This window comes from Dunckerocampus dactyliophorus, chromosome 3 (genome assembly GCF_027744805.1).
Source record: "Dunckerocampus dactyliophorus isolate RoL2022-P2 chromosome 3, RoL_Ddac_1.1, whole genome shotgun sequence".
Classification (NCBI taxonomy): domain Eukaryota; kingdom Metazoa; phylum Chordata; class Actinopteri; order Syngnathiformes; family Syngnathidae; genus Dunckerocampus; species Dunckerocampus dactyliophorus.
Genome location: NC_072821.1, coordinates 9,042,658 through 9,068,381, shown reverse-complemented (window position 1 = coordinate 9,068,381; position 25,724 = coordinate 9,042,658). Strand labels below are relative to the sequence as shown.

At 41.4% G+C, this 25,724-nt stretch overlaps 4 protein-coding genes across 11 annotated transcripts; 2 read left to right on the top strand and 2 right to left on the bottom strand.

Annotated features, from left to right (window-relative positions):
* Positions 1–2,110: 2,110 nt before the first annotated feature.
* Positions 2,111–7,978, top strand: cgref1 (cell growth regulator with EF-hand domain 1). Its single transcript, XM_054770857.1, has 8 exons — positions 2,111–2,127; positions 2,422–2,609; positions 3,375–3,486; positions 4,146–4,214; positions 4,775–4,839; positions 4,928–5,052; positions 5,125–5,226; positions 6,998–7,978. The coding sequence occupies exons 2-8, from the start codon at positions 2,558–2,560 to the stop codon at positions 7,241–7,243; spliced, it is 771 nt and encodes a 256-aa protein (XP_054626832.1). The 5' UTR covers positions 2,111–2,127; positions 2,422–2,557; the 3' UTR covers positions 7,244–7,978.
* A 47-nt stretch (positions 7,979–8,025) lies between these two features.
* efcab2 (EF-hand calcium binding domain 2) lies at positions 8,026–13,080 on the top strand. Of its 8 annotated transcripts, none has more exons than XM_054770858.1 (8): positions 8,026–8,192; positions 8,474–8,543; positions 8,646–8,718; positions 9,016–9,092; positions 9,283–9,325; positions 9,909–9,975; positions 12,620–12,726; positions 12,814–13,080. In XM_054770858.1, exons 1-8 carry the CDS (start codon positions 8,168–8,170, stop codon positions 12,898–12,900), a joined length of 549 nt encoding a protein of 182 aa, XP_054626833.1. In that variant the 5' UTR covers positions 8,026–8,167; the 3' UTR covers positions 12,901–13,080. The 8 variants fall into 8 exon arrangements, with proteins under 8 accessions (XP_054626833.1, XP_054626835.1, XP_054626834.1 ...); XM_054770865.1 differs by having other exon boundaries at positions 8,165–8,192; positions 8,692–8,726; XM_054770864.1 differs by lacking the exon at positions 8,026–8,192 and adding an exon at positions 8,367–8,377 and having other exon boundaries at positions 8,692–8,726.
* adpgk2 (ADP-dependent glucokinase 2) lies at positions 10,372–17,886 on the bottom strand. The gene is made up of 7 exons (XM_054770854.1): positions 17,618–17,886; positions 16,590–16,749; positions 14,316–14,506; positions 14,096–14,192; positions 13,778–13,914; positions 13,569–13,705; positions 10,372–12,280 (listed from the first exon to the last, which is right to left on the bottom strand). The coding sequence occupies exons 1-7, from the start codon at positions 17,811–17,813 to the stop codon at positions 11,723–11,725; spliced, it is 1,476 nt and encodes a 491-aa protein (XP_054626829.1). The 5' UTR covers positions 17,814–17,886; the 3' UTR covers positions 10,372–11,722.
* A 620-nt stretch (positions 17,887–18,506) lies between these two features.
* On the bottom strand, positions 18,507–24,395 carry ctsba (cathepsin Ba). Its single transcript, XM_054770602.1, has 11 exons — positions 24,238–24,395; positions 21,970–22,097; positions 21,799–21,884; positions 21,587–21,701; positions 20,654–20,769; positions 20,017–20,102; positions 19,792–19,938; positions 19,604–19,720; positions 19,399–19,527; positions 19,151–19,232; positions 18,507–19,068 (listed from the first exon to the last, which is right to left on the bottom strand). Exons 2-10 carry the CDS (start codon positions 22,090–22,092, stop codon positions 19,159–19,161), a joined length of 993 nt encoding a protein of 330 aa, XP_054626577.1. The 5' UTR covers positions 22,093–22,097; positions 24,238–24,395; the 3' UTR covers positions 18,507–19,068; positions 19,151–19,158.
* Between the last annotated feature and the right edge of the window lie 1,329 nt (positions 24,396–25,724).

The following is a 25,724-nucleotide window of genomic DNA, read 5'->3' as shown; positions in this document are numbered from 1 at the left end:
TACTGCACATGGTTCTCTTCAAAAAAACAAAAAACAAACTCAAATACTACGACTATCCTGCCTTTACAAAGATAATAATGCTCATTTTTGATTTTGTAATTATTTGCAGTATGCTTAGGCGTACATCTGCCCTGAGAGCTGTTTATATTTGCCTTTTTCATCGAGTTAAGCAATGTACCCAAGCCAGCCTCAGATGTATCCACATGAGCGTTGTATAAGGGAGGCCTCTTTCCAACATATCACTGTTAATTGAATCATTCTAAGCCAAATCGTGTGTTGATGTTATATTGGGGATCTGGGCCTAAAAATAGCTTCTATAGTTTGCACTGTTGGGGCCCATAAAATAGTGCACGTTAATCCATGTTACATAACTGAGCGGAGGGGAGGCTTCCAAATGGGACCTGCAGTGTGTGTGTATGTGTGTATGCACGTGAATGCACTTGGGCTATGCTGAAAACAAACAGAGCCCTGCAGTTGCGTGACACGGTGCTGGGAAGCGGGCACAGCACTCAAATGTAGCAAATGACTCTAATTGTACCACTTTTCTGAAGCGCGGCTAAAACCGCTAAAGTGTCACGAACTATTCAATACATCACAGCAGGAACCGTATTGATTTTACTGTAAATGCTATTCAAACTAAGATGGCCGAAGAGTCAGTAGTAGAACACACAGAACAGCGTGGGAATCCTGCCATAGATACAGTACAGTACATTCTGTAGAGTTTAATGGCTTCATTTTCTGCATCATTTGCCTGTGAGAGAAAAGAAGCATTTCCTCCGATGATATACAGTACTGTACATGTAAACACACCAAGCAGCACCCCAACAATTAGAGGGCAATCTTAATGAGGATGTTTGAACAGCATCCAGCTGTGACATAATGAGCTGGACATTGAAACAACACACAGGTACAAGTATCGTTTCCTTTTACTGTTGTGTTTCCGTGCTTTTTGCTGGTGTGTGTGTGTGTGTGTGTGTGTGCTTCTATTTTTGCTGTGACTTGACAACGCAGTTGGTAATCATAGGAATTGAACTTTTGTTGTGGTTTTACCAGTCCAGGGTGTACCCCGCCTCTCGCCTAAAGTCAGCTGGGATAGGCTCTAGCATTCCCCCGCGACCCTAATGAGGATAAGTGGTATAGAAAATGAATGGATGGATGAATGGATGGAGGGCATTTATTGATTTGTCAGTGTACGCATGCCTTTAATTTTTAGTGTGTTGCCTTCTAGTGGCTGTTTGCTGGAATGACAATGGAACCACACGTATTCATTCACAGCTATAATAAACTCATCCAGTGGAGGAGAAATGTATAAATAGTAGTATAACAATCGATTTGATGATGATCTGATTTATTGTAAGTTGAATATTTAAAAAATGTAGTATATTTATGTTTGGTGATTAAAAAAATGCATGCACAATACTTTTAACTTTAGAAATATTTCTCCTATGCTTTTTTAATTGCATACTTTGAGACGTTGATTTTCCATGTAACAACTAAATATGTTATTTACATGCAACTGTCTACAATATATTTATTAAATAGCCATTTTATTTATATAGTAAAACACAAAACGTGTGTGTGTTATTTGTTACGTTATTTACATATTTAATATTTTGGTTTACTTCATTTACATAATAAAATTATGAAATCTACAACAATTTTCTGTATTTTATATATTTAGTATAATTTCTTACTTCAATATTGTTAAATATTTGGTCATTATCTAGATATCCTCTGATTGGTTGGGGAAAGTCACGTGGCTCTACTGCCTAGTGGTGGTGCAAATATGTTTCTTCGTCTATCCATCCATCCATCTTCTATGCCGCTTATCCTCACTAGGGTAACGGGTATGCTGGAGCCCATCCCAGCTGACTTCGGGCGAGAGGCGGGGTAGACCCTGGACTGGTCGCACATGTAGACAAACGATCATTCACGCTCACATTCATACCTATGGACGATTTAGAGTCTCCAATTAACCTAACATTCATGTTTTTGTGGAATGTTGGAGGAAACCGGAGTATCCGGAGAAAAGCCACGCACGCACGGAGAGAACATGCAAACTCCACACAGAGCTGCCCAACGGAAATTCTTCCCGATCTCCTGATTGTGTGGCCAACATGCTAACCAGTAAGCCACCTTGCGGCGTTTCTTGGTCTAATAAAAGATTAATGACTACTATTATTTATTTCCACTGTATAGTCAAATTTAGTACTCTTAATGTGTATGTAAAGAGCAGTATGTATTAAAAGTGATTGCATTGAACTTACATAAGGTACAAGACTGTACAGTACAGTAGGGTGTAACTGTATATGCAAGCAATGGAAGCCAATAGCTTAGCTCAACCGACACGGAACAACCAGAGTAGGCTGCAGTGGATCTCTCTGCTGTGGACGTGGCCGAGACAGACGAGCTGTCTTCTAGGATGTTCCACGTGGCTCCTTGGACCAAAAAACACTTTCCACTCGGGAGCGCGCGCCTGACGCAGTGCAGAGCCCGAGGCGCGTTCACGTACCGGCAGCAGCAGAAGGAGGAGGCGATCGACGCTTCTTGGACGTGAATGCAACACTGCACCTGTACCTTCCTTTTCCTCACACCCACTGGCATAGCAGGTAGGTAGTCATGTGCGTGTGTACGTGTGCCCTCTACATTGTGGTGCATTCGGCAAACTAGACCAGCCTCTTTCACTTTATTAGGAACCTATAATAGAACGCTTTTATGTGAGTCGTTTGGGTCATAGTCATGTTTTTTTGTTTCGGACATGCTTAACGAGTTACGTTATGGAAACTCACGTGTTTACACTTGCACAATTCATCATATCCAAAAAGGAGTAGGAAGAAGCAAAGTTTATCGTCACTTGGCATTCTCCTGACACATGTTTAGCAGTTTTATTTTAACGTGCAGCCCCACCGCCTTCCTGAGGAACCGGTTTTTAATTCAGTGTGTGTGCTGTTTAATTGACGAATATGTGTGCACGCGCGCGCATTCACTGACCATACCATGAATGAAGTGGCTTTCCAATACACTAATGTCGACCATGTCAAATACCGAATGCTCTACCTTACATTTTTGTTGACCTTTAGACACAGTTAACTCTATATGAAATATGTTTTTAACAACTTTTTAGCATTTTTCAAATCACTTTTCATATTTCTGATAATTATGTACTGTATATGGTTTTAAAAAAATAATTAAAACAATTTATTTACTGATCGCCTGGGTGAAATCACATTATTCTACAGGCTTTTAAAAAAAAATTCATGTTACGAAGTAAATTGAATCCCAAGTTACAGGTGAACATTATAAGAAACACTTAGTTCATACAGTATATTAGGTGTACTGGCAGTTGCATTACAATATTACATACGTTGCTGCAGGTGTCATCATGAAGGCACGTCTAAGCAGGCTGGTCCCGTGTCTCATGGCTCTGGTCTTGGTTCTCTACGTTCACCGGTCCCACACTGCGCCTGGTCTAACGGGCTCACAAAGGTAAACTTGCATTCTACCTGTGTCCCATTTAATATACATTTCAGTCTGCTTTTCAGTTCATTGGTTGTGTTAAAAAAAAATCAACTTGCTTTATTTTTAGGTTGCTCTCTCTGACTCTTTTTGACTTGGTGGACCCAGAAATGGTCTAAATTGCCATTTTCCATGGGATCCTTTTTGTGGGGTCCATGCCTGGCATGAAAGTGCATTTTTTTTTAGTTTGCTGCTAAGGCCCCTTTTCTGTCAAAGACGTCCAGGACACCCTTCAAAATCCTCATTAGGCCTAGAATGTCACTTTTCCACTGCTTCCATTTCCATTAATTTTAGGCCAGTTTTGATTGCTTATGAACACCTGAAAATTGGAATGTTCTCAACTCTTGTTTCCATGCAAGTGTTAATAATACTGATTTTAGTATTTCGACCATAGTGTGGACATAGCTCAACTTCCCACAGCTGGCACCATGTGGTTCTGTGGACAGCATACTAGTTGAGACTGACTCAACAGCGCCTTTAGTGGTTTCAGTATTGTACTACATTTTACCTGAGTTGCTTCAAGAGACCATTTATCATTATTCATCAGCTCGTGGATTATTGTGTCCATCCTTGGTCGGTTGGGACATATGTTAATAATCTTTGCATTTTCACCTTGTTTCATTTCACAGAGAAGATCCAGAAAATGCTCATCCCGTGGTGTTGACCAATCCTTTTGGATCAGGAGAGGAGGAGCGAAGGTGAGCGACACAACAACAGCATGTGTTTGTGTTTCTGTTATTATTGTGTGGACTTTAGCTGCAGCGTTGTGTCGTATATGCTGATAAGATTACCGGTACACGTGCAAGACAATGGCATTGCTTCATGTCGTCATCTTGGTTCAAATAAACAATTCACATCCATCCTCGAGAAAATTGGTACACATTTCTTATATATTCTCACCTCTGACCTCTCGTTCACTCACTGGCCACAACATTAGGTACACAGTAATGAGATCCAATGCCAAAATCCTGCCTTTCCGAACATAATAATGAATACTGACAGCTGTTTCTAATCATTTGTCCTTCTCGTGCGTGTACTTCGTTGTCATTGGACTGTGCAGGGGTACCTAATGAAGTGTCCAGTGTGTACTGCCTTCCTGAAAGCAGTACATATACAGCATCACATGTGGGTCACACATTATACTACTTAGTACGGAAGAGTCCACATAGATACATTCTTGTTGCCTTCTGTGACTGGTTTGGATGGGTTGTGTGTGTGTGTGTGTGTGTGTGTGTGTGTGTGTGTGTGCGCGGCACAGGTTGCTGCAGCGTTACATTGAATTGAATACAAAAGATGGTGAAGAGATCAAAACGTGGGAGCAAGGTAAATGTCTTAACATGCACCTTTAACGTCCAAGAGGACAAACTATGCTGATATTCAACGTAATGTGTTATTCCTGTCGTTTTGTCAGAGGTGTTCTACTTGTTTCATCTCTATGACTACGACCACAGTGGACTCCTGGACGGCTTGGAGATGATGAAGCTACTGTCCGACTACAACTCCCAACATGCACCTGATGCACCGGGGAACGACATGGTGAGTAGAGGACGACTATGTTCGAATATCAACCCGCTGTGTGGTCATGTGATGTCCTTGTTGTGAGCTCAGGTGGTGCCCATGGTGGATTTGCTGCTCCAGACTCAAGACGTAAACCAGGATGGTCTGTTGGCTCCTTCAGAGCTGCTTTCTCCTTCATTGACTCAAATAGAGGTATGGCACTTAACCGTTTATACACGCTAACTGACTGGTCATTCCAGGCAATAATAGATGTTTCACACTGTAACTATTTGGAAAAAAAAAGGCACGTCAAATTTAAATTCAACGTTGCGCTTTGCCAGATGCTCATTCATGGAGACGTTTGTACCTTTCAGCTTCTTTCCCCGTTTCAGAAGTGTGGTTTTGATTCCCTGATGGTGAACTTAATGATGACTGTGGTGTTGTTTCTGCCATACAGTGGGATGCAAGTATCGACATCCACCTCCTTTGATGGGTAGAAATTTGGCAATTTGTTGCTTTATTGAAGCAACATCCATTTCATCTGGTTCTCCTCTGTTCTGGACTGCCCTGGCATTTGTCCTGGTTATAATTCGGAGCCCCGTGAGGATCACATTGTTCATTCGTGCATTCTGATACATCTCATCAATTGTATTTTTCATTTACTCAATGATTTTGTGGTGCGCAAGGCAGTGTTATTATCGAGTAGTACCTGGTATCATCCCATAGTACCTTGGCATCATTGCATAGTGCTCTATTTTCCTCCACAGGGTTTTTAACCCCCTTAATAGCAGCGCGCAAGGCAGCATTATCATCTTGTAGTATGTTGATATCATCTTGTAGTGCCTTGGTATCATTGCGCAGTGCTCTATGGTTTATGACCTCATCATGGACCTCCGAGAAGGTCTTCTTGAGGCTGTTATTTTGTGATTGTACATTCCCAATCTGTGTTTGCAGGCCTCATAGATCTTGCCTTATTTGTGATGTTGCTTTCATCTCCCCGTTCAAGGTGCAATGTAGCCTCCAAACGTTGTCTGTCTCTACATCTAATTGTGGACCCGGATTCACATACTTCGAGGCGCCATATCATATAAAATCCTCATTCAACTCTCAGAATGGCACTGTTTAATTGTGGACCCCGTTTTCCAAGAGCAGTATCATTTCACTCTTTGTTTGGCATTGTTGCTAGGCAGCTGCTTTGAACTTCAGGAGTTAGCAGGTTAGCTTGCCTTGCTAGCAGCTCTCAGCACTTAAAATAGTTCAAAACTCTCGTAGCAACAGCACTCCTTTTGCCTTTCCAGGCCCAAAAAAAATGGACTCATTCAACACATCTTTGCCAGTCGCTTGCGTCGGTGACATGTGATTCCGAGTGATTCTTCCTGAGGTGTCATATTAGATTACAAGTATTCAACAAAGACGCATTACTCCCCCCCTTGCAAAACCAACGTTCTGTGCAGCACGACGCAGATTGATGAGGTCATCATTCGTGCGGCGATATCATTATCAGCAGAAAAAAACCTGTCATCATCTGTGTTGCCGCTCTGCTGCCGCTTCTCTGCCTTTTTTTTTGCAGTGCATGCTGTGCCGGCAGAGGCGGAGCCATCCCGACTCGGTTCCCAGCAGCGCCCTTAGTTAGTTAGCCCTTTTTTCCTGCTATTCGTTTTCTAGCAGTGTTTTTAGTTTCCTCCTTTTCCGTGGCTTGGCCGGTTAGTGTTTTGGACTTGAGTGAGGACACCTGTAATAAACCTATTTTTGTCAACCACCTGTGACTCCTCTTCCTCTGCACACCGGGATGCTAGTTCTTGCCTGAGCCCTTTGTGACAAAACACAATACCGATATGATCCAATATCTAATTTTGCCATTATCGGCCGATAATAGTGATCTTGTTTTATTAGTGAAATGAACAATCCTAAATAAAAGAAGTGGCATAGTATGAGGTTGCTGGACCAAGTGATCAGTGTCTGACTGTGACCTTTCTATCTACAGAAGGTGCCTTTGGACGAGAGGCTGTCAGACGTCGGCAACGACCAGGAGATACTGGACGAAAAAAAGGATCCTGGTGAACATGGTCAGCCTCAAGAAGAGGTGCGACAAGATGCGAGAGCAGAAGAGGATGAATTCATCCAGCATGTCGAAGAGCACTATGGACAGCAAGTCCCAGAAGCCTTTGCAGCAGAGCACGGTGGACATGAACGGGAAGTCCTTGCACATCAGGACCAACAGGAAATGTGAACACACAAACACAGTGCAAGACTAATGACATATTTCTATTCGGTAAAAGAAAATGGGTCCTTGTGGCGGGACCCCTCAACAACATGAGGGAGAGCCTCATGCAGTTCATCAATATGGACAATTTTTTGGAAAATACTCAAAAGAATCAGATGGTTGAATGAAAATAATGCAATACTGTAGTATCCTAAAGCTTAAGCCATAATTAATTAAGATGATTATTTATAAACCTTATTTTTAATTATTTCAAGTGTTATGGAACTTTGTGTGTATTTTTCCACTGTTTGAGTTAATGAAAGAAGAATTTCAGGATGGAATGTGTACTTTTCTTAGGCGGTTGTTTACATGTTTTGCCAGTTTAACACGTGCACATGAAATCAACCGCTCACTTCCGTGACAAGTTACTCAAACTCTTTTGAATAATATGAAATGACTGCTTTATTAGCATAAATAATTGGACAGAATAAACACGCCACTGCACGAGGTACAATTTGACTAGATGTGAAACAGCAGTCAATTCGGTCTTTATCTGTATTATTGTGTTACAACTGGCCCTTTAGCTCTTTTTCTTTAACCCTTTTACGAAGAGAAAATAAAACCTCTCATTTTTCCGTCTGCCTTTCTATGTCGGCTCCGGGGTTCGGTACGGGGTTCCGTACCTTTCATTCTCATGCCTACAAAACATGTTGGGTTTGTATTAATATTGTTCTGTTCGAGTTTTATGGGACGACGTCATGACGCAACAAATAAACATTGTGACGCCATAAGGGTCGGTTGTTGGTTGTGGCAACCTCTTCATGTCAATAAACATTATTAGTACTATTATTACTACAACTGTATTAGTATTTTAGCAGTAATCGTAGCAGCTGTAGTATTATTAGTCGTATTGCACGTGCCTGGCAGATCGGTTGCTAGGCGACGACAAACATGGCAGCCAACGTCCGAAGTGCAGGTTTGTTTTGTCATAGTTAAGAACGAGTTATTGTTATTACTACTGCTATATTATTCGTAGTAGTAATCCCAATAGTTATTATTAGTGTTATTATATTTGTATTCGTAGTTGTAGTACTAGCATTTACAATGACACGTGCCTGGCAGCTCGGTTGCTGTGCTACGACAAACATGGCGGCCAACATGGAAAGTCCAGTTTGGTTTTCTCAACGTTAAGAAGGAGTTAAGTTTTCTCAGGTAGACGTTATAAAGTCAGTGTTCGTTGTTTTCTTTTTTCCTCAGAGGTGGACAAAAAGATTCGAGCAGCTTTCGAGGCGTTTGACTACCAATCAAACCAAACCGTGGATGTGCGGTGAGCGCTCCTCCATTGCTACGCATAAATAATATGTTTGTGTTTCTACGTAAACTTAAGGTAAGTCATTGTGACAACTTACATGTCACATCTCTTTGCTAGAGAGATTGGCACGATCATCTATTCTCTGGGTTGCTTCCCCACTCAGGCAGACCTCCACAACTTCATAGCTGAGGTATGCATGTAGGTATTACATCGTATCACGTGCATATTTACTAGTTTTCATGTCCACACGTACTATAATCGGCGTAGGTATGTGCTGCTGTATACCGTGTGGCATCTATAAGGCTGACAGAAACATATCAACAGTGACACAAAAGGCTGTGTGACAAACTATAGAATAATGTGATGAGATTTAGTTAAAAAAAAAAAGATTTATACATTTATATAGCGCGAGTTTACAACAGAAACAGACACTTTAGACATTGAGCGGGTCTTTTTGAGGAAATATGGTGTTTTCTTTACAAACCAGGTCGAAGAGGACCAAACAGGATACATCCACCTGGACCGCTTCCTCCCCGCCATGACCACAGTTCTTCTGGAACACAAGTAAGAAAGTGTCTTTAGTAACCACAACATTAGGTTCTGTTGCCACATAACTGCTTTTACACTGATCACTAGAAATAACCTCATTAGACTATGCAGTTGTGAGTAATGTAGTATTAAAGAACATTCCAAAAGCTCCTCATACTATTTGCTGTGTCATCATAACACTGTTTGGACTCTGTGTGTTTTGAAGGTTCCCCCCCATCTCTGAGGACGTTCTGCTTCAAGCCTTTGAGGTGAGACCGCCAATGTCGTCGTGGACTTCTTCACGCCGCTAGGCTGGCATAAATAGTTGTGTTTGGAAAGGACTCAAAAGGACCCAGTGGTAGCAGTTGAACCAGCAAACCAGTCCACATGCGGACGCCAACACACGTTACTGTCATTGTCTGCAACAAATCAGCAGTCATGCTAAGTCAACAAAATGGAAAACATTAAGGATACCGTGCACACACTCTCTCATGTGCATATCATGAAATGCATACATACACAGAACAGGACCCATATTTGGTTAAGTCAAAACTGTAAGAAGCCACACATGGCAGTGGCTTACTGTAAGGCAGCAGAACCATGTGATTTCATTGAGTGAGGATGTGTAATGATTTGAATAAACTTCAAATTAGATATAATAGGGGGTAAAGTTCTGACAAATAATTATATATATATATGAAAACAAAGATCACACAAAACTTGAAAACATTTTTTGGGATGAAAATGTTGATGAAAAGGTTCCTCACACAAGACTGGGCTCTATTTAATGTTACTGGTGTTGTACTGCCAGTTCAAATATGTAGTAAAGTATTATTTTACTTCTGTTTTCAGGTTCTGGACATTGAGAAGAAGGGCTTCCTCGACCCAGACGATCTATCACAGTACATGACTGAAGAAGGTAAAGCAACTTTAAACACAAGCCTGTTGGGTGTAATGAAACATCCACTTGTTACATCCATTCAAGAGCCATGTTGTGTAATGTACATCATCTGTGACGTGTGTTGTGAAGGGGAGGCATTCACTCAAGAGGAGATGGACGAGATGCTGACAGCCCTCACTGACCATGAGACTAACCTCATTTACAGCAAAGACTTACTCAACCACCTCATCCTTGACCCTGAAGTGTAGATGACAACACAGTGGAGCGTTATCCATGCATGGAAGTGAATATCTACTAGAGCTGCTGCTATTTGTTCATTTAGTTACATGACAAAATATGAATATACAGTATAATATTGCATGGAATTCAACATGTAGGACAGTCATTGGAGGGAACTGAATAATAAAGCACAGACTGCTGTGTCAGCATTTAATCACATTGGAGACGTTAATTAACGTGCATAAAAGTTATCAACACACATTCTGCTTTAAATACCAAAAACAACAAAAAAAGATTTCACAGCAAAAAACGTGACCCGTTAGTGTTCAGCTTCCTATCACACTGGAGAATACACAGCCCAAAAGATCCCCCAGAAAGAATTAAGGCTCATTGACATCCAGCATATATTCCCAGTACAGCATCAGATCAGAATGATGTAAAGAACATCAATCAATAAAGGTAGCTTATTTTCTCTTGACCTCATACATGTTACACTGTAATATGGATACATGTGAACCTTCTATGGTATGAACATTTAGGAAACTAGTGAAGAAATAAGCATGGATGATCGGGAATGTTTTTGGAAGCAGTCCTTGCTGACTATTTGGTCCTTAAAGAGTCACTCACACACACACACAATGTGGTTAAAAGATGATGGTAGAAAATGGCAGGGCAGCGAAACATCAAATGGAAAGAAGAAAAACTGGAAGAGTAAATCCAGCCTCTGACAGTGGTCTCGTTAATGCTTTCTGCATTATTGCACTGTGTGACAACATTAAACAAAACACTCACAGCCATTCTTTCACATGTACTGGAAGGTTACAGGGCTTTTCAAAGTGTGAGGCGGGGGGAGGTGCAGCAGCTTGAGAGAAAAAAAAAATTCTCACTAACTTTAGCTATGTTTAAACACAAGGATTTTTTTAGTTCCTAGTGTGAGAGAGTAAACAGTCTGGGGTGAGCACAAAAATCAGTTTTTCAGGAAGTACAGGAGCCCCCAACCATTCAAATCCCCTGACCTGGAGTTCTTTGAAAATAGATGAAGAGAAGATGGGAGAAGACAGACACAGGAATGAGCCTACCTGCAAAGGTATGGTCCAGCAAATTTGATTAGACTGCACATTTAGTCCAATGCCCATCTTACATGGAACTTGGAATTGCATGTAGGTGGCAAAAAACATCAAGCCTTTTCATTTGCATACAATGATGTGACACTGGTTAGGCGATGTGGGCCAAACTGAAAGAAGTCCTTGCCGTCACATGACTACAATGACTCAGCAAAGATGGCGTGTAAAGAAGTGTGTTAGAGGAAGGCAGGTTCAACAACTTTCAAATTAAAAAAGGAAATGCATATATTGGTCACTGAAGACCCGCTGAGCCAACATACTGTAGACATTCAGTGAAGGCTTACTGGAAAGGTCTAGAAAGAAAAGACCCTGTAGTCCACCACAAGTGAACTGGGTTATATCTGTGCCAGTGTTTGCTCCAACAAACACACTGCATCACAACAGCAGGTTAGCGCTACACACAAAGAGACTGAGTGATTCCTTTAGATCTGCAGCACCAGGCCAGCAGCTGAGATGTTGTCTCCTCCGCCTGCTGTCTGGTACACCTCTGTGCACACCAACACGGGCGCCACGCAGATTTCATAGTCGTCTTCCTCCCAGCAGCTGACGGGCCGGCTCTCCTGTAGGGGGATGCGTTGACTGCCCTCCCTCCGGCTGACAGAGAAAGAGTCGTCCATGATGAGCCGGGCCTTGCTGGGGTCGATGTCATTGGAGCCGCACACGTGGCGGTTGGCCGTGAGCGAGGCTTTGGCGGTGGCTGACATGGTGTTCTTCCACTGGGAGCCTCTGGTCACGATCATGGCCTGAAAGGCTAACGTGTGCACGTGGAGGCGGGTCAGGGGTTTGCTCCATGCTTGTGCGTCGTCACCCTGCCCGCTGGAGTCTTTGTAGCGCTGGTTGACCAGGCGGTAGACCTCCCTCATCTGGTCCAGGACGGTCGCTACACGAGGGTTTGGGTCTGACAGCACGGTGATGTTGGAGCCTTTGAGCAGACTCAGCAGGTTGGGGAGTTCCTGTTCATTCATCCCTAAAGAGTCCGCCTGGAGGAGCACAAGCATAATAACTTGAATAAAGACACTCTTAAAACATCACACTTGATAAGTCAAAAATCACCAGTTGTATGACACTAATAGCTATGTACTGTTACATCAATAAATAACTAAATATCACTTTGCCAATATATTTGTTAGCTAGCATGCTACTTGCTGCTGCATTGCGCATGTTAAACAAATGGGAGGTACCATTATGACTTTGGCAGAGCGATTGGGTTTAATTCCTGGCCAGCGTTTTGTCAGGAAGGGCATCCGGTGTCACAAAACTAAGGCAAAACCCATTCATGCCATATTGTCTTAATCTTGCTTTTGTTTCACTTTTTGCAGTGTGGATGCTCCCTTTGATGACAAAAACGTGGATCTGCACCTTTATCCAGACTTTCACCAAACTTGAAGACAGTCTTCGTGGACCCATGCAACTCCTCTCTATGGAAGTTTAGTGCAAACTGGTTGTGTATTTCTTTGTGTAGCCATGCTAAGTGTATGTGTGCTATTTACTGTGTTACGATGTGAAAATACAGATACAGCAACATGCAAATGAGTGTTCACTAAGGACTGTATGGATATTGGAGAACAGCAAAACATCTGTCACTGACAGGGGAGTGTGAAGGACTGCTCGTGCTGCAGAGATATTACTCAAAGGTAAACAAAAAGAGCAATTGTGTGACAAATTCAAGCAAATCCCAATATCAGCTACAACAAAAACAAGACAATGTGAAATTTAAGAGAATGTACTGTTGCAGCTTTTCTTTTTAAATTATTATTTTATATTACTTTTTTCCAGAGAAACCGGTGCAATCTTACGTAACTTAAAAATAAGCCTCTTGTGTTCATCCATGGTTTGTACAGTCAAACCTTTGTTTATTTATGTGAAATTTGGTCCCGTTTTCCATTAAATGCAATTTGGGTGCCAAGATAATTGTGTTGTGTTGAAACAACAGAGTGATGTGCAGGGTTTCATTACATTTGATATTCATATAAGCAAGTCTGTTTGATGCAATTTAAAGGGAAAATAAGGTTCGGACCTTTGCTGTAAAAAAAACTAAACAAAAAAAACCATAAACAAACCTTACTCAATTTTAATTGAAGACCCCTGCTATAGTGTGAATTAAAGCAATCCACTTCAGAATAAAAACAGCGTTGTCTGTCGATAACTAATTAAATCCTTCTCATAATTAAAACCCAGATAAAGGCAATTCACTTATTTTCTCTCTACTTGACTACCTGACAATCTAGTTTGTTTCATGAAGACCAAGTAACGTGTTGTCATACTTACACGAGGAATGACATAGTAAAGCAGGTCTTCCATGATGCTCTCTTCTACAAAGCTGGCCATCTCAAAATGGACACCGATGGTGGGAGAGGAGGTGTCGAGCACCTCGGCCAGGCGGGACAGCAGAGCGCCACGCTCACCTGAGATGAAGAACCATGTTAAAACTGCAGCCAGATGACAAGTGACCAAAACAACATAATTCCCATTCTTACCAGACTGGAAGGGGAAGTTGTCCATCATTTGTAAGCCGCCCACAACCAGAAGGTCCGGTTGAAAGTCTCTGAGCTTCTTGGCAAACTCTTGCATGGACGCCAGGTAGGGATTATGGTCATCACTGTGGACGATGTACCTGTACAGCACCAATGAAAGGTTTCTAATATTGTTCTCTCTCATGCAGCCTCTTAAGTAAGCATGACATGAGAAGCAGCCTACAGTATGACGCAGCAGAGCAAACTACAACCACTTTAATAACGTACTGCTCAGTAAAACTTCAAATGAAACTACACAGCTCTGTTCAAATATAGCAGTACCTGTTGGCTCTACGGGAGGAATAGCGCCCCCACTTGGCACCAGATGGATATTCCAAGATGAGATGAATGTCTTGCTCTTCTACAATGTTTCCTGCCACTGGTGTTATAGATAAAGATGATTATGGGTTGCATCATGTGTGAATAAATACACGCATAAATGTAATAAGTGACTACTAGATTGAGATTATGTGTGCATCAGTGTGCATGTGTGTGTTTGTACCAGTGATGTGCTGCGCCAGGACATCGGTAAAGTCGTGGCTAAAGCTTCCCCCTAGCAACACCTCACAGCCTTCGGTTGCCATGCGGCCCGCCATGACTGGGGCATTGCCGCCCACCGCCCATCGGTTTCCGGGTAGGTCACGGGATGCCTCGACCAACTCGCTGAAGAGCGTCCCGTTCAGCATGAAGCGCCTGCAAAAGACGACTCGTTAAACAGGTTTGTCATTTGTGTGCAATCACCCGGAAGCCATTTTCTCTGCCAATGGTGGTGAACCCACACGAAATAAACAACACACCTGACCATTTAGCAAACATGATTAACCTAACGTTTTAGTCTTTCCCCCTTACGTACGATACATACATACTACTGATGAGCGGATTGATACTAAAATAGCAATACTACTAATGCCAAGGTTTGAGATACTTTTATTCATTACAATATTGATATTTTTATGCATTTGGATCAAAGAAGCAGTTAGAATTGATCGCATGACATTATCTAATTTCTGCTATGCTGTGTTGATAAGAAATATAACTTTGAAAAGGCTAGAGAGTCTTGTGATTAGGAATGCCTAATCACAAGACTCTCTAGTCTAGTCTAGTCTCTAGGCCAGTATGAGATTCTGACTAGGGATGTCCCGATCTGATCTTAATGATCGAGATCGGCTACCGATCCGCTGTATTTTTAAGATCGGATAATATCGGCTTCCGCTACGAGATCGGGCCGATCCGGTTGCCGTAGAGCGTTCATAACTCTGGGCCACACTAACATGGTAGCTGCGGTAATGCGCCCTAAAGTTGGTTGCCACTCGGCTTCCACCACCCACAAGAAGAAAATGCAATACCACCATGCAGACACCGCTTGATTCCAATGGCAGCTGACGTCAGTGCTTGCTATGCCACGACATTTAAGTTGCCCGACTTTTGACGACACAGCTCATGCCTGTGGTTTCATCACATTGGAGGCACAGTTCCAACTGCGAGGAATAACATAGGACATGAGAAAAGTATTCCCACATAGTTGCCGCACTGGACCTCCACTTTCACTCATACTGTAGGGAAGTGTGATGTACTATTTTAGCGGTTTTGAAACTGTGACCTTTTCATACCGTGGTATACCTTGAAACCAGTAACTGGCCCATGACTACTTATGATAGTGCATACTTACGGGCTATGCTCTTTATTACAGTCAGAACATGATGTCATTTAAATCCCTAACAATTTTCTGTTGAAGGCCAGTTTATTGTCCAGCACTTATCATTTCCGTTTCTAATGCAATTCTGAAATGTGACAAGTGAAGCATTCATCTTTGTGGTAATGGGTGACACAGCGAGCGAGCGAGAGCAAGCATGTGAGGGAGGCACAGTAAGTCAGGAGTTGCCTAGAGGGGGTGTGCAATATTTTTTAAGAAGTGTCAAAGCATGTTCTTGGCTGGTCTGGATAGAAATCCATCAAAGAAGCATGCACACATGCCCACAGTATAGACCTAACAAAAAAGACCTACACAATAATTACTTTTAACTTTAACTAATTTTTAAACTTTTGATGAAATAAATGCTTTTTGCCAAACAGTGCGAACACTGTGTGTAACACGGCCCCAGAAAAATCATTCATCACCGTCCCCAACCTCCTCTTAGGAACTAAAAGCATTAAAGTCCTCTTCTTCACAATTGAACAAACTTGTAATTACTTCGTCACACACTTTGTCAGTGTCTTTCCCTGTCGTTGCCGCTCTTAAGTCTTTCGTCACGAGGCAAATTAGCCCTTTAGGAAATATGCTGTCCAGAAAAAAAAGGAACTGCTAACATGTGAGTCTGTTATCTTTTTCTGTGATTATATCTACTACTGTATATTGGGTAATACAAATGTAAAAGTGACTATAGTGGTGTTATTTCATGTTTAGAGGGCTCTAATAATGTTAAAAACCGGATTTAGAAGATCGTAAACAGGTTTTCTATGATACATCTAAAAAAATATTCCACTTATTAATATTGAATCCTACTTCAGAAATTCACTTATCGTGGTCCAGTCTGGAGTCAATTAACTGCAATAAACGAGGGATGTTTCGTGGCTGACTATGGACTAAGCAAATTTTATGCATTCTTGGCCTAAATGAATCATTTTAAAGCACAAAAATGTGAACAAACAAAACTGAGCATTATTATCTTTGCATAGGGCAGATATATATATATATATATATATTGTATCATTCGATTGTGTCTGCTGGTTGTGGTTTTAGAGCAGCTATTTTAACCAAAAACAAGAGAATGCTTACTCTGCAGCAGCTCCAGGTGCAAAGAAGTAGGCGAAGCTCTGAGACAACTGCTCAGCGCTTTCTAAGTAGTCATGATGCAGCGGCTGGTCGGCGGGAATGAGACCGATCTTATTGAGCAGGGACACGCCGTCCACAATCAGGTCCACGCAGCCTCCAAAACCTGCAAGAAGATGTGCAAAGTCTGTGAAACATGATTGAATGTTTATTATTAGGCACGCACAAACAGAACCTAGTAGGGGAGAAGCAGCACAAGAAGCAGTTCTGGTCAACTTCAGCAAAGCAAAATCCATGCATCTTCAATATGTGTGTGGTGTTGCAACACCATAATGCATAATACACATTTGGTGCCACGTAGTAGCTTCAGAAATACATGGCGTAAGTAGGCTGACATGTGATGCCAACTCATACTAATTACTCAAGTATGTGGCGTTGAACTGTGCAAAGGTTGGCGAGATTACCACATGACAACATCGGTCACACTATCACTCTTATTTACAGACACCTGAAGGCAACAGCTATCTATGCTTGGGGGTGTGATTGAATGATCAAACTGCTTGCTGTCAACAATTCAATCAGGCGGAGGCGGGGGCGCCACTGTTCTACAGACATTAAAAATAATGCAGGAGAGAAGGAGCAAGACAAATTCCTGCCTTAATTAGCACCAACTTGTAAACATTCCAATACTAGTACAATAAACAGTACTAAGAGAAGCCCATGAAAACGAGTTCTACCAGAACAAACTTGTGCAACTGGCAAGAAACGTTTCCAACACACATTATTATTATTAAATTGATTTTCATAGAGTCAACTCCCAGAACACGAAATGCTTCCGTGAGCGTATGCCACATTTTGGTGGCTTTAATGTATGTGTTACCACAGCCAACCTTCCCAAAACACCGCTATTTAGCACCCGTTTCATTTCAAGAAATTCGTCAATAAATTAAGTCATATTTGGAATACAACTGCCACTGAAATAATGATAGTAAAGCTTCGGTTAGCATGACCTAGCCAAGTTTGCTAGTACTTACCAATAGCCACCTTCGGTTTAGCGACGTGGTTCATTCCAACTTTGCGTTCTGCGCGGAGGAGCGAGGACAGCACGGTGTCCAGTCGGTCGTCCAGTTCCCCATTGTCCGGTGACCGGAACCAAATGGCCAAAATAAGCACAAACAGGGGCACTGCAGACCCATATTTCATCCACGAAGCCCTGCCGCCACCTTCCATCGCTCACACGGACTAGCTTGACAAGGCTCTCGCTTGCCTGGAGTCAGTCTAGCCGGTTCCAACTGAGCGCCATAATGTGGTGTTTGATTTGCTCCATAAGATGTCCACGACCTAACTTTATGACATATTAGTTATGTCGATAATAATTAATTATCGTCTTACAGAATAATACACACATTAATAGAATGTAAATATAATTTCTTTATCTCTTTGCTGTGGTTGTATGACGTTTTAAGTTTCAATTTAGGAGCACAGTGTAGTGAAGGATACAGCGACGCCGGGTAACAAAACAAGCCTACCCTACTCTATTAAGGGGCGTGTTTATTCTGACAACAAGGCGGAAGTAGTGTAACACCAGGTATGAAGGTTCAAGTGAATAAAAAAAATTAGGTTTCTCAACTTTTGACATGTAACTAGAATATATCTGGACGAAACTGCAAATAACAACATCCAAATGCTTTCTGCAAGTGTTCAGTATAGTCTGAGTACTTTTTAGGTTAGTTGAAATGTGAACTGTGCAATTTTTCAGATATGTAAAAAAATTTATTATGTAACCCCCCCAAAATGTTAATGTTTGAAATATTCGCTCCACTGCAAAAAAAAAGTGCGCTTTGTAGACTACTACACAAGCTACAATGGTTATTAATAAAAAAAAATAATGATGCACATGAACAAATGATGCACATGAACAAATTCACAATGAAACCCAAACACATTTAATTCAGAGCATGTATTTTACCAACAGGTGTATACCAAGACTTTGATCATTGCAGGCAGATAAAACACTAACTTTACTTCAACCCTTATTAAAAGACATTTAATTCCTCATGTGATGACATTTAAAAGCCTTAACAGGTCAATTAAAATGCCTACAGAGTAACAATGGCACTGAACAATAAAACTGGCAGTAATATAATACCTGTATTGATAAAACTTTTGACACATACTAACACATACAAAGTCAGACATGAACAAAGACAACGTGAAAAGCACATTTGTGATTGTCCACTTGTGCAAACTTCATATGAGCTACTATTTTTCAAAGGAGAGAACATGTCGTGTTCAGGCACATACAGTGGTTGCAGACATTCTAAGAGGCACCTAAAAATACAAACTCTTCAATGTTTTGTTGCAAATAATCAATGATGCTTTAACTGCATGACTACAAACTAACCACATGGTGTAAATTCCAGTGCAGGAAGGTGGTGTGTGTCGCCCTCTGGTGAGTACATATTGAAAGACGACACTCAAAAACCTACACAAAGAAACATGAGACACAGACTTCAGAACTATTAGAATGTTATCTTGGCAGTGTTGTATTTAGAGTGTTGTTTTACCTTTGGTTCTACTTGGGGATGCCCGCTACAATCTGAGACTCAATGCCACAATGATTTGATCCACGTAGGATTTTAAAGAACCCTAAAAATGTCACAAACCAAAAGCTGGTTAAATCAATTCAGTGCCATCATTCCCACCTCAAAGGGAATGAATGAGTTCAGATTAAAGAGTTTACAGTGAATCAGTTCCATGAATGGTTTTGAACTTCGTGATGCATCCCGGGCTGGTAGAAATTGTATTTTCTCACCATTATCACCCCAGTCAGTGTTCCAGGAGTTGGCACAGAGCCAGTAGGGGACACCATCGTCCTCCCCCCAGCCAAGTATCTTTATGGCATGCCCACCCAGCATGGACCCAGACACATGCTGGTACACCCCTGTAGACAAGAAAAAGACATTCATCAACAATTTTTTTTAGCAAGTTCATCAAATGCAGTGTGCATCTATACTTGCCTGACTTGTAAAGAACAAAGTCTTCATATACGATGAATGCTCCCTCTACTGGGCCGTTGCTGAATATCTCAGACTGAATCTGCTCCTCATCTGACATCACGCTATAAGATGTTTTACCTGAAACACATGTGCTATATGCTTAAACTCTTGCCCATAATCAGCTTTAGGAGAGAAGGTCTTTCTATTACCATAATGCTTGTCCTTCGTGTAACTGGGGGAGTATCCGGGTTCGCACTTGAAAACACACTTGGGTGTTTCTCCACCTTCCCCAGTGCAGGGAGGGCGGGTACCGTTGACGTGGTGTTCACAGGGTGCGATGGTGTAGGGACGGCAACCTACGGACGGGAAGACGTTGATAAGCTAGTACTTGTACTCACTTGCTCCTCGTGACTGGCTCGGAGTGTGTCACTCACCGATGTGAGAGTTATAGAGTCCACCAGAGACGAGTCCATCTGTAGTCCAGAATTCCCAGGCAGCTCCAGGGTAGCCACCGTTACATCTGAAAAAGACTTAGTTTAGTATCTTGACAGAGCCCTAATTTTAACACATGTGGATGAAATTCTAGAACTAGATTGTGTTTGCTGATATTCAAAAGAGCCTCCAAAATTCAGATATATGCTGGGACTGGGTGTTAAACAGGGATGTCCAAACTTTTTCCACTGAGGGCCGCATACTGAAAAATCAAAAGATGCACGGGGCCATTTTGATTTTTATTTTAAATTTTTATTTTGTAAAAAGGCTAAGAAAAATGGTAAGAAAAACGTTATATGTATATTTCAGGACAACGTTTAGTGTTATTGTTATAAGCATCAACATTTCAGCTTTTTGTCTTCATATTCTCTCAAATTTTACATATTTTGTTGGATTTCTTTTGGTTTAATTTTATTTCTACATTGTGCCACGGGCCAATAAAAAAAACAAGCCGCAGACCGCAAATGGCCCCTTGGCCGCACTTTGGACACCTCTGGTGTAACGTGTCTGTATTGGTCCTAAATTATTCAATGGCTACTGACTGCTACCTGGGGAAGTGCAGTTGGGACAAATTCTCACCCCATGCCACAATCCTCGCAGCAGGTCAGCAGGTCCTCTGCTGAGATCTCTACGCTGACCTTGGCATTACTGTGGATGCACACACGGTCAGATATGGCTTCTGCGGCACCAAATGCCTGCAAACAGAGTGGGCACAATACACAATATTACTTGTACAAACCTTTGAACAACATTTTGCAAGTGTGTGAGGACATGTCACATTCCTTTTTTTAAGGGCACTAAAGACCTTGTACAGCAAAGTATTCATTTAAAACACACCACAAACGATTGTTGTTATACAGACCAAATCGTCACTCTATATTTAATGTCCAAAACTTGTTGTATGAATGAAATAATGGCTTTTGATGAAGAACCATTACGAGCAAGCAAGCTGTTTAACAAGGTAAATGTTAAATGCATGTTTCCAGAAAGCTCACTAAGTCATAAAAGCATTGAATTGATTTCCTACATTAAAATCAACATAATGGCTATTTTGGCCACCTGATTTTAGCTTTTGTTTTGAATGGTGGCCAATGAAGATACTTGTTAAAACCTGCATACAGTACATCATATCTAGTGCTTAGGACATAGTGTCTGGCCTCCCTTGTATAAAGTGTAAATGTACTTGTGTTTATTATATTTTTACACACTATTTGTAAATATGCAAATCTTGTTTTTCCTTTGATTTTATTATATTTTATTCATATTGCATTGCATTTTATTTAAGAGTGTTTGTCTTTTTCTTCTGCAATTGAGCTACTGTAACCAAGCAATTTCCCTTATGGAGCAATAAAGTCTGTCTCAGTCTAATTGTATACCGGTAGTTTTAGTCGTTTTTCATGCAACAGACTAAATATTGCCATGGCTGTCAAAATCCACATTTTAAATCAAAATTTACTGTCTGGCTGCAGGTTGTACCAACTCATATCAACTGTTTTCTCTTTGGTTCCTCACCCAGCACGAGCCACATGAGCCTTGGTCTCTGATTTCCTTCAGTGTGGGACAGTCAGGCCACTGTACCCTGGAGTCAAATTCCTTAGGCAGCTTCAGATTTCCAGCATATTGAACCCTGCAGAGATGAGCACATAAAGGCCGGGTCAAAAATTTGCCTGTTCCCAACTGTCAACTCAACGGTGACTTCCTGCGGCAGTAGTAGCCAGACTCACATGACAGGAAGTTTGGGTCCCTTCAGTATTGTCCCACACAGTTTCTGAACATAACTGTAGTCGACGTTGGGGAAATTTTGAGCAGCCTGCAGCAGAGGAGCAGCAGATGTAGGAAGACGTCACAGACAACCAAAGAATGGATAACAGCACAAAAGGAAACTAAAAGCTCACCCTCCAGGTAGTGTTCATCTTGTTGATGTAGTCCACCATCTCATTGGACAGTGGGTGGATGGGGGGTTTGGCCATGCTCACCGACAAGGTGGCAGCCAATAAGAGGACGGCTGCTTGTGACATGTTGCCTGAAAAGACAAATAAAAAGATGGTCGCTTTTTTGTTATTCCGACATACAAAAACATTTCACGGCTGACTAGACACTTATGTCCAGTCTTGTCTAACAAAGTGTCCTCCAGTGGTCAAACACAACTGCGTCAGCACACTTCAACAGTCCACTGCCTTCAAACATGTATCTCATTTATAAACAGCACGGTTTGTGTTTCCGTTAAGTGTAACCGGACCGTACTTCAGCGAAAAATCACCAGCCATTACATTAGATACACATGCACCATCTATTGAGATCAGCAATTCTGTCTTGCAGTGCAATTTTAAGTGCACTCCAGGAAAAGAAGCCACTAGAGACGCCGATGAAGTGATGTCGAGCCTGTGCTGTGGATTAGAGGGCAGTGGTCCATCAAAACCACTGCGTGCACAGTCATCATGGAAGATTAACAGTGCCACAACAACCTAGGAGAGAGAGGATCAAACACTATAAGCAGCAAGTATGAAGCAAGCAGTTTTACAGTGACTTAAAATCATCTTTGAGAGCTGCGGTGTAGAAGGTGTCGTTTGTGGAAAAGCAGAAGTGAATCCAGTGATCATGCTGCAGCTGCAGCCATTGTACGTAGGCTGGTATCACATGGTGGAGGTTAATGGATTCATCATCAGTGAAAAGTAGATGGAGGAAGAAAGAACGGAAAATTCCCCTGCATTCTTATGCCTTGTAGCTGATCGAAACTCTTTAACGTCACTGCAAGTTGCTACCTCCACATATGTATCTACTTTTAAAAATACATTGTTTCAAATGACAGTTTCGAAGAGTGTAGCGTGTCGGGTGTTAAACTTTATACCGCTGTCCTGGCTTTACAGCAATTCCCTTTCACACAGGCGGCATCCTGCCTGTTACAGCCCTGAAACTACCTCTAAAGCCAGTAAATTGCCATTTCAGCTCCCTATGTTCACTCAGAACAGAGACCAAGTAAAAATCCCGCTTTTAAGGACAGTGTGAAATAGATTGTTTGACAGCAGTTAACTTCTTACACTTGAGTGACAACAAAGAACCCTAGTCTTAATATGACAGTAGTTACATTCTATTTACACTTGTACACTAAAAAGTTACTGAAAATGTTTTAGTAAAAAAAAAAAAAAACAGTTTGATGATGTTAACGTTTGACCCTGGAACAGAATAATTTCCATTATTTCTAATGGAAAATTAAGTTAGTACAGGACAGTCACAGAGCCTGAAGTGACATTTATACGGTTGTGACCTTGCCCTTATGTACAGTACATAAACCACTTCTAAAACCTAGAGAGTGGGCCAGTGCAAGCGTCATTTCATGCTAAAACCTAAAGCAGCGCGAATGAGACATTAATCCATCACGCAAGTTTCCCACCGGTGAGACAAAATGGCAACTTGGGTCAAGTTAATCTAAATGAGACCTTTGCCTCCTTACACATTCATCTACTTCTTATCATAGCCTTATCTGATTACCTTGGAATGCAAATAGCTGCTGATCATGATGTTTTGTATTTGAATCAATAAGTAGGGCAGGAAATACAGAGCCATATTGTTGTGTATCTGGGGAAACAGCCTTGAAGACACCTACTGTAGAAGTGACACCAAGGCAATGAAAGCAGCTTGAAATAGTGGTGTAAGTCTCTATGTTGTTGACATCTGCATATGTAGTATTTATTTAGTAATTTACAGTTTCCATTCATACCTCCATAGGTACTTATTACGTGTATTTACAGGAGTTACGTACACAGCTGCTGTTCATTTTTCATAGCCTGGTGTATATACTGCATGTGCAACGATATTTTGGATCTTGTTGTTACTGATACTTATTCTTGTGTGTTGCTACTGCGAAACGTGAATTTCACCAATTGCGTCAGACTTTAGTTGCTACAGTATAAATGTACAGGTCTTTGTTGGTTAATCATCTATTTTGTTTGAATAAGTCTGCCATCCTTCAATATAATGTACAAAAATGACTCGGCTCAATTAGCTGTCTTTGCTAGTTGTTGTTTTGCTCGTTTAGGGTGCTATCCAAACGTTTTCAGTTCAAAACGGAAAGTGTGATTTGACAACTTTGGCTGTGGTTTAGCTAGCGGCTAACTCTTCGTCTTTGAACTTTGCTGGTGAAAAAGAAGAAAAATAAGAATTACCTGCTGCTAGTTTTCAAGCTGTTGTTGGAGATGTAACGACTTCTTAAGCTGTGTGTCTCCTCGAACTGTCAGTCAGAGAACTACCCGCTCCTCGTCGGCACCCACTGCTGCCATTCAGACAAGAGGTCACGTGAACAGTCACATGAGCCAATGCTCATGTGATCGAAACTGTCCCCACCACACACACGTACGCACATATCACTAACATTTTCACGTGCAGACAAACAATACACATATGTACAAACATATGAGGTGCCGAAAATTTAATCAAAAATGTGAGAAAAGTGAGCAAAACATTCCAAGTAAATCATATGGCTAAAAAAGAGTGATTCGGCATTCGAGTTGAAATCATGCCAAAACCTCACAAACACAGAAGACATGTTTCATTCACGCCCAATGATTAGCAAACTCGGTGCTGTTTGCAAATGCAAAACATCATTCACAAAATATTTTTTGCAAGAAGAAACGTCCTATCAAACAACAAATACATCCTGCTTCAGGGACAAATACAGCATACATTGCACTTAAAGAAACATATTTCTTCAATTATAAAAAAAAAATATCCTTCAAGTAGCTACAAACTCAAATCTTTCAAGTACAAAAAAATATCCTTCACGTACAAGAAAAAACCTCCAAGTACAAAAAAGCAATTCTACAACTACACGTGACTTTTGGCATTAATGTCCCGCTTTGCCGGTCCACACACACATGCTTTCAGGTCCACACACACATGCTTTCAGATCCACACATGCTTTCGGATTCACACTGCAGTAAATTTAGAAATATATTCACAGATTTGAACTTCCGAAATGGATAACTTCCAAGTGAACGTTTGGTAGATACCTCTTTCCAACTGTGGTTGCACTTTTGGAAAATGGTCTACTTTGGGAAAATATGCTCTTACATCATTCAATAATGCCACTTCTGTGAATTTTAGTGCCACCAGAACCAAAAAATACCTGAGCACATATGTCCTTTTCTTTTCTGTGTGTTCTAAAGATATAAATGCCGTACTTTGGTCGTTTTAAGCATTCCGGGAACTTCCTTCCTGGGAGCATTGATTTCACATAGCAACATAGAAGCGAACACTACACCTAGCGTTAACTTTTCGAAACTCAAAAACAAAAACACAGCAGCAGTGGCCGCAGCTCCAATATGTACCTTTGGGTAGTGGCCTGACACCTTGTGAGCGTGATGCTGATACGCTATGAGTGAGTGATGCTAGTCAGTAGCCAGCTAGTAGCTAGACGGTATGGTGTAGCGAGGTGTCACTCCGCCAGTAAAGTAGTTCTTTGGTGCACAATGTTAAAAAATAATTGTCGCTGTAGCTTGGTTAATATACAGGTAACATTATGTAAATGGAGCACTGATGGTGTTTTTTTTAAAGGCTTTATAGGCAGAATAGTTGCACCCCATTACGTGCATTCTTAGCTGTCTCTTTAGCTGTTTTTATATCTTTAGAACGCACAGAAAAGAGAAAGACGTGT

What these genes read in the sequence shown, in the direction of transcription:
- cgref1 (XM_054770857.1), top strand. Translation starts at nt 2,558, where the DNA reads ATGCAACACTGCACCTGTACCTTCCTTTTCCTCACACCCACTGGCATA. An exon ending in CACACCCACTGGCATAGCAG is followed by an intron (nt 2,610 to 3,374) that starts GTAGGTAGTCAT and finishes ACGTTGCTGCAG; the next exon opens with GTGTCATCATGAAGGCACGT. An exon ending in CTTCATTGACTCAAATAGAG is followed by an intron (nt 5,227 to 6,997) that starts GTATGGCACTTA and finishes TTCTATCTACAG; the next exon opens with AAGGTGCCTTTGGACGAGAG.
- efcab2 (XM_054770858.1), top strand. Translation starts at nt 8,168, where the DNA reads ATGGCAGCCAACGTCCGAAGTGCAG. An exon ending in TCCACAACTTCATAGCTGAG is followed by an intron (nt 8,719 to 9,015) that starts GTATGCATGTAG and finishes TTTACAAACCAG; the next exon opens with GTCGAAGAGGACCAAACAGG. An exon ending in TGCAACTCCTCTCTATGGAA is followed by an intron (nt 12,727 to 12,813) that starts GTTTAGTGCAAA and finishes GTGAAAATACAG; the next exon opens with ATACAGCAACATGCAAATGA.
- adpgk2 (XM_054770854.1), bottom strand. Translation starts at nt 17,813, where the DNA reads ATGGAAGGTGGCGGCAGGGCTTCGTGGATGAAATATGGGTCTGCAGTG. An exon ending in TAAACCGAAGGTGGCTATTG is followed by an intron (nt 16,750 to 17,617) that starts GTAAGTACTAGC and finishes ATCTTCTTGCAG; the next exon opens with GTTTTGGAGGCTGCGTGGAC. An exon ending in TTTACTATGTCATTCCTCGT is followed by an intron (nt 12,281 to 13,568) that starts GTAAGTATGACA and finishes GTGCTCCTCCAG; the next exon opens with GCGGACTCTTTAGGGATGAA.
- ctsba (XM_054770602.1), bottom strand. Translation starts at nt 22,092, where the DNA reads ATGTCACAAGCAGCCGTCCTCTTATTGGCTGCCACCTTGTCGGTGAGC. An exon ending in GCTCATGTGGCTCGTGCTGG is followed by an intron (nt 20,770 to 21,586) that starts GTGAGGAACCAA and finishes CTCTGTTTGCAG; the next exon opens with GCATTTGGTGCCGCAGAAGC. An exon ending in CACGAAGGACAAGCATTATG is followed by an intron (nt 19,721 to 19,791) that starts GTAATAGAAAGA and finishes CATGTGTTTCAG; the next exon opens with GTAAAACATCTTATAGCGTG.